At 48.1% G+C, this 7,568-nt stretch overlaps 1 protein-coding gene across 4 annotated transcripts in view; it reads left to right on the top strand.

The window, feature by feature from the left end:
• The window catches only part of CFAP57 (cilia and flagella associated protein 57), an 88,501-nt gene that overhangs the window by 7,605 nt on the left and 73,328 nt on the right, over positions 1-7,568 (top strand). For all 4 annotated transcript variants that reach the window (XR_003094632.1, XM_025206962.1, XM_025206958.1 and 1 more), the window contains one exon: positions 4,078-4,211. Coding sequence is in view for 3 of the 4 variants with exons in the window: in XM_025206962.1 (XP_025062747.1) it covers positions 4,078-4,211 (134 nt within the window). In the remaining variant the exon portion in view is untranslated. The remainder of the gene's footprint in view (positions 1-4,077; positions 4,212-7,568) is intronic.

The following is a 7,568-nucleotide window of genomic DNA, read 5'->3' as shown; positions in this document are numbered from 1 at the left end:
CTTGAGAGGGTTCAGAGGAGGGCCACTCGCTTTGTTGGAGGGCAACAGGGCAGGCCCTATGAGGAGAGGCTGAGGGACCTGAACCTGTTCAGCCTCAGCAAGCAGAGGCTGAGGGGGGGATTTGGTGGCTGCCTACAAATTCGTTAGGGGAGACCAGCAGCAAATAGGAAGAGCCCTATTCTCCCCAGCAGCACCTGGGGTGACGAGGAACAATGGCCAGAAGCTGCTAGAGAATAGGTTCAGGTTAGAGATTAGGAAGCACTATTTCACTGTCAGGGTAGCTAGGATCTGGAACCAACTTCCTAGGGAAGTGGTCCTCGCTCCTACCTTGGGTAAGTTCAAAAAGAGGTTGGGTGAACACCTGTCTGGGGTCATGTGATCCCAGCGTGTGCTCCAACCAGTGGCAGGGGGTTAGACTAGGTGATCTATTCAGGTCCCTTCTGACCCCTAACTACTATGAAACTATCATGTTTGATGAGTAGTCATCAATGACTCAATATCTAGTTGGAATATGGTATCAAGTGAGGTTCCCCAGGGATCTTTCCTGGGTTCAGTATTGTTTAATATTTTCATTAATGATTTGGACAATGGGATCAAGTGCATGCTTAGCAAATGTGAAGATGATAGCATCTCAGGTGTATTGCAAATACTTTGGAGGGCAGGGCTAGGATCCAGAATGACCTGTATAGACTGAAGAAATGGTTCGCAATCAATCAGATGAGATTCAACAAGGACAAATGCAAAGTCCCACACTTGGGACAGAATAATCACATGCACAGATGCAGACTGGGGAATGACTGGCTGGGCTGCAATACTGTAAAGAACTTGGGGGCTACAGTAGACCATAAACTTAATATGAGCCAACACTGTGCTCTTGTTGTAAACAAGCCAACAGCCTACAAGTTGTATTAACAAGAGAGGTGATTCTTTTGCTCTCTTCTGCACTGTTGAGGCCTCACATTGAGTGCTGTGTCCAGTTTTTGGCCCTGCATTTCAAAATAGATGTGAACAGTTTGGAAAGAGTCTTCAAACCAAAAAGGCAATTATAGAGAGGCTGGAGATGGGCTTTTCTCTGCGACCATAGGAGACAGAGCTAGGAGAAATGGCTTCAAGCGTTAGCAGGGGAAATTTAGGCTGGAGATCAAGAGGAAGTTTCTGACTCTGAGGGTGGTCAAGCAATTGAACAGGCTGCCTAGAGAAACTGGGCTCCTAGCCACAGGGGAGCATTTGGTCACATGTTCAATTAATGGCATGATTAGAGCAAGTTACAAAGTTACTACACTTTTTTTGTGTTATAACTTTGTAGCTTACTTCATGTTTTACCGTGCCATTAACTGGCTGAACGCGTAGATGGGTCACAACTTAAGGCATAATTAATTACCTGGTTAAATGTACCTTAAGTGTATGGTGTAGAGCGGGGGCTGGCTTTCAGTTCATCTGTCCCTGCTGTGGAGGACACTTTTTTTTCCCCTTGCGTTCTAACCACCCACCTTTATCCCAGGCTGTCCACTTCCTCCTAAAGGGGGCCAGACCACCCTATTACACTAAGTCACAAAGATCAGTGAAAAGGACCCTCCCACCTTTTGTGTTCACTCTTTGTAGGAACCCAAGCAAAGTGGAATGAGATTTAGCTTAGATACCTAATAGTTGGGGTAGAATCTGGCCCATAGTATTCAGTATTACATCCTGTGGTAGTTGTTTGTAAAATTCATTGGTGAGGCTCTGGAACCTTTGAATACCCTTAATAAGGAGTGTTCTCTGTATATCATAGAATCATAGAAAAGTTCCTGGCAGGGTTGATCAAATGCACTTGAAAGATCCAAGGAAGAGGGCAATGCCCCCCATGACAGAGAAGGACAAACCCCCCCACCGTCCATACCAGTCTGACCATGGGGTAACATTCCTTCCTGATCCCAAAGCTGGCAATTAGTCTGACCCTGAGTAGAAGGGCAAAACCCTCTAGTCAGGAACCTCCTGGCTTTAATCCCAGCAGGAGCATTAGCACAGCCCAGTCATAATCCCTGGTCTGTGCTGCAGTCAACAGCCAATGGTTCTGAAGAAAGCAAAAAAACCCCAACAAAAACTGACATCAATAGCAAGTGGAGGGGAAGAAAATTCCTTCTTGGCCCCACATGGCAACAAAAAGTCCAGAAGCCCTGGGAAATACCAAACATCCTCCTTTCTGCTATGAGCCTGGGGACAATAAACAACTCCATGAATCGCACAACTCACCTTTCTGTGTCCCTTCCATAAACTTATCCCAACGACAAAAAACACGATTAGTACAGAATTAAGGTTTCCTAGTGGTATCTTCTTCCTTTACAGCAAAACTCCAGACTTTGGAAACCTTAATTCCCAGTGGCTACTTTGACAGCGGTATCTGTAAGCTGTCTGGCTCCATTCACTACATGACGTAGCTGTGCTGAATGGTGGAAAGGTGCTACTTAAGTCATACTGAAATTACATTTTTAAGAGTTGATGACCCTTGAGGTCCCTCCCCACTCTGATTCTACTGAAAATATTTTGGCAACATGATTCATAGATGTAGGGTCGGAGGGGACCTGAGCAGATCATCAAGTCTGACCCCCTGCCCTGGGCAGGAATTAATACTGGGCTCGTATGACCCCCACTAAGTTACGTTCATATGACCCCAGCTAGGTAGTTATCAAGCCTGCTTTTAAAGACCCCTAAGGTAGGAGTCAGCACCACTTCCCTTGGAAGCTGGTTCCAGTTCCTGGCTGCCCTGAATGTGAAGTAGCGCCTCCTGATGTCTAGCCTGAACCTACTCTCAATCAATTTGTGGCCGTTATTCCTTGTTACTCAGGGAGGCACTTGGGGGAAGAGGGTCTCACCCATTTCCCTCTGGTCCCCCTGGTAAGTTTTAGACGGTCACTAGATCCCCTCGCAGCCTTCTCTTGTGAAGGCTGAACAGGTCCAGGTCCCGTAGCCTCCCCTCATAGGGCCTGCCCTGCTGTCCCTGGATCATGCGAGTGGCCCTCCTCTGGACCCTCTCAATGCTGTCCATATCCCTCCTTAAGTGTGGCGCCCAGAACTGGATGCAGTACTCCACCTGCAGCCTGACCAGTGCCGCATAGAGGGGGAGGATCACCTCCTTGAACCTGCTTGTGATGCATCTGTGGATGTATGACAAGGTGTGGTATTTGTACTATGGTAGCACTCAGCTGTTCCTGTTAGAAGCAGAACACTATTGTATGGGCTACAAACATGCAGAAGTCTCTACTTTGGTGACATTACAAGCTAATTAATGTAGGGAATAAATCTAATATAAATTCTCAGGTAGAATTAAATACATATTTCAAGTGAAATCATAGCAGGCATCTCATGTGTAGGAGCTGCTACATTGTAGCCCCAAATCTTACTGGTCTCTTTGTTCATATTTCTCACATGGCAAGTTCCTGCTTAAATCGCTTCCCAAGTTTTTACTTCCCATTTGGGAATGTCTACATTAGACACTAAATGCGCAGTTGACTAATTCTATTGAGCATTAGCATGGCAGGCAAAAACGTGTGCTAATGCACAGTAGAATTAGTCTACTGCACATTAGCATCACAAAAAAGCATGTTTCAGCTCTACTGCACAGTAGCTCCAATTATGGCGCATTGTTAGTACCTGTCATTACAGCGTATTAATGAACGTGTAGATGCACCCAGTGTTGTCTTTTCAGGAAAATTTCCTCTAGGTATATTAGTGGCATTTGTCCAGGTCAAATTTTTGTTATTTCTAGGTGATCTATACCAGGCCCTTTGGACAAAGCTCTGTTCTCATTGGTGTGCGCAGCTCTTTGCAAGTTAATAATTTCTATGAACCCCATTAATTAATCTTTTCTTTCTCTTTCACATCCTGAATGAAGAAGGGGTATGAAATTGGTCCCAAGGTATTGTTCCTTATTGTGCATTTCTGGTGTTTAGTTTGTCTTGGCACCAGCTGAGACCCGTTCTTTAAACTCCGTGTACTGATTTATGGCATTGTTCTTTGTTTACAGTCCTTGAGTCTTAATCTTGTGCATATTTAAGCCAGTATGATTTGTTTTCCCAAGTATTTGTTTCATTTCCCTAGGGGGAGCACTTTGTGTACCTAAGTTTTCCATTGCATTCTGCTGCTGTCACTGGACTGGCCACCTGTATCCGCAAACCCCTTGTTGCTACCTGTTCCCTGGACAGATCTGTTCGCATCTGGAACTACGAAGCCAAGTAAAGACCCATTTTTTTATTTTATTACCTTCTGTCTCTTTGCATATCCTGTATCTAACAGACAGCAGATGTCTTACCATATGGATGCCTGTGTTTTTGTTGATGAGGGAGTTTTTAAAGACTGGAGGTTGGGATGATTATGAATAGCCAATATGTTCAAAACTAGCATAAAAAAATCACAGATTTTGCTCCCATGCCTCTGTGCACTGCAAATGTGTCACAGGTTTTCCAAAAATTGATTTTAGAAATGTTTTATATTGTTAAGAAATGTTACTACATTTTTTTATCAGCTTGCCTTAACATATTCCCCCATATCTTTGTACCATGAGTACAACTAACTATCAAGTATCCAAAAGAGAAAAAATGTCAGAAACTCGAAGAAAGGATTTTAAATGACTTTGCATAACATATCTTCTATAAGCAAATGCACTATAGCACTGGACACATGGATTTTCAGCTCTCTAGTGAGATAATGCAACCATTTTTGGTCTAACTTGCCAAGATACGATTTCTAAGCCTCTAAAAATTGTCAGGATTTGTGATGGCTGTATGTGTAGTAGGGCTTGCTACCGCTGCCCCAAGCTTGTCTGCCTACAGGTGGTGACAGGGTGGATCTCGGCTTTGGATCACCTGGTCTGCCGGGAAGTTGGTCGTATGTTTTCTCTCCTGCCATGACTTTGATGAAATATATTCCCAGGAGGCACTGCCTGTGGTGATCCTGCCTGGTCTCGATCCCTGTTTCTTCTGTGGGGCTCCAAACCTCCCCTTTACCCCAGACTAGCCTCTCTAGATGGTACTCACAAACTTCTTCTGCAGCCAGGTTGCAGTGCTGCCTGTTGTGGTATTATTTGGCCCTCTACCCCAGGGTGACCTTTGGTCTTGATTAGGTACACCCTTCCAGGGCTGGTCTTGGCCCGTGCTCAAATATCAAAAGAAAAGGCAAAAAAAAAAACCCCAAAGAAAACCCCGACTGCTCTCAGCCTCCTTGTCGGGCTCAGTCCGTGTCCCCTTTTCCCCAGGATCAGGTTCTCAAAATCCCAATCACAACGATCAAGAAAATCCCTTAGTCTAGTCTTTGTCATGCGCCGGCCTTCCCTGCACCCCTGTGAATATTCACAGTCTCCTTGGGGTCTCCCCCATGTGCAGGAAGGCTCTACCTGTAACTATAGTTTCCCTCAGGCCCTCCTCTGGATCCTCTGTTGAAAACTCTGCTCCAGAGATTATCACAGGCCTGCCCAGCACCCCTATGAACATTCACAGTCTCCTTGTGGACTCCCTCTCTTCGGATCCTCAGCTGTAGCTCCACTCCGGAGATTATCACCAATTATCACCAGCAGCGTTGTGTGTGCAGGCCTCTGCCTGCCTCCTGCTCAGGATCCTCTGGCAGGTTCAGCGGCCCTTGCCTGCCAGGATGCTTAGCTGCTCCTCTCTCCCTGTGGCCTGCAGGGGACTGACCCTTCTCTGCCCCTCTCCGGGGCCGGAAATACCTCTGGGCAGCCTCCCTCCTCCAGTCCTGAGCTAGATGCTGCTCCGGAAGTGGGGTGGGTATTTTCCTTTCCTTCCGGTCTCCAGCTGCAGCCCTGCCGGCCCTCCATGCTGTGAGTTTTGTCTCACTCCTTCACAGGATTGAATATTGACCATACCTTGTCTAGGTCAGCCTAATTTGAGAGAAATTCACTGAAGACTACCAGTGAAGGGTGTGTGTAGACAAAATGGGGGCCCTAAATTGAAGCAGTGGATTTTTAAAAACACCGCTTCAATTTAGGGCCCTTTCAACCCCCATGTTGTGCACACACCCAAATATACCTGCCTCTCCGGTGGCAGGGAGGGGAGGGCGAGCTGCCGGCAGGGGGGGCGGTCCCTGGGCTGCAGGGGGCGCTGGTGCTTCCCTCCATGGCAGCAGCAGCCCCCCCTCAGGCAGCGGTGTAGCCGGCTCCGGCAGTCCCAGGGAGCACTGCAGCTGCGGAGGGAAGCACCGGGCTCAAGCAGTCAGGCAGGCTCCAAGGGGAAAAAAAACAAAAACATGGTTGTTGTGGGGGACCTAAACTACCCTGACATCTGCTGGGAGGAGCAGTCGGCCAAATTCAACTGTTCATGTAGGTTCTTAACCTGCGTACAGGACCTTCACCTAGCACAGGAGGTATACGGTACCACTAGGGGGAATGCCTTACTGGACTTGGTGTTGGCTACGGGGGATGACCTGGTAGGGGAGCTGCAGATTCGTGGTCACCTTGGGGACAGTGACCACTGTGGAAAAGACTTACCTGATGTGGAGCAGAGGCGGCGGGACACCGCACCAGAAGATGAAAGCAGTGAAAGTGAAACTGCGGTGGGTGAAGCCGCCGCAGAAAAATACAAAAAGGAAAAAAATGGCCAAACCTGAAGGAGCCGGGATCAACAACCCCATCAGTGTGGGCATACTTTATAATGGCATGCCAGGACCGATTGGGCAGCCAGACCTCTGGACCCAAGATAAAAAGCCCAGCAGAAGACAAATGGGAGGGACCGGAGGGGCCAGAGAACACAAGCAGTCCCAGTGAGGGGACCTGGTGGTTACCCCAGAAAGGGGTCTCCATGATAGCGCAGGGCCAGAGAGGGCCCGAGAATTGGTCTACAGAGCTGACATGGACTGAGAAATCCGGCAGCAGAGCCTGGAGCCCGGCAGGACTCAGCAGAGCTGGGATACAAGTGAGACAGACGGATGACAAGTACCAAGCCTGGGGCAGAGGCGACGTGTCGGGGGACGGATTGGTACTGAAGCTGGACAATGTGTAATTGGAAAGGAGGAAGGCTGGGGGAAATGCTTGGAATAGTAAAATTTCCCACACCCGGCGGCCATCATATTGCAGGAACCCGAGCACCAAAGACGGCACAGGAATGGAGGTGACGACATCAAGGTTGACGTTAGGCGGGGTGTAGGGGAGGTTGGAGCCCCACAAAGGCAGAACAGCGGGAAGCACATTTGCGAGAGCCCGGCAGGAAAAATTATGCTGAGGGGAAACCAGCACGGGTTCGTAGCGGGTAGATCATGCCTGACTAATCTAGTCTCTTTTTATGACCAGGTTACAAAACACCTGGACGCAGGAGTAGGGGTTAACGTCGTTTACTTAGACTTCAGGAAGGCCTTCGATACGCTATCCCACCCCATACTGGTGAACAAGTTAAGAGGCTGTGACTTGGATGACTACACAGTCCGGTGGGTGGCGTATTGGCTAGAGGGTCGCACCCAGAGAGTTGTAGTGGATGGGTCGGTATTGACCTGGAAGGGTGTGGGCAGTGGGGTCCTGCAGGGATCGGTCCTTGGACCGATACTCTTCAATGTCTTCATCAGCGACTTGGACGAGGGAGTGAAGTGTA

The sequence above is a fragment of the Alligator sinensis genome, unplaced genomic scaffold (genome assembly GCF_000455745.1).
Source record: "Alligator sinensis unplaced genomic scaffold, ASM45574v1 scaffold781_1, whole genome shotgun sequence".
NCBI lineage: Eukaryota > Metazoa > Chordata > Crocodylia > Alligatoridae > Alligator > Alligator sinensis.
Note: the sequence above shows the minus strand (reverse complement) of the source record. Positions and strands in the feature narration are given on the sequence as shown.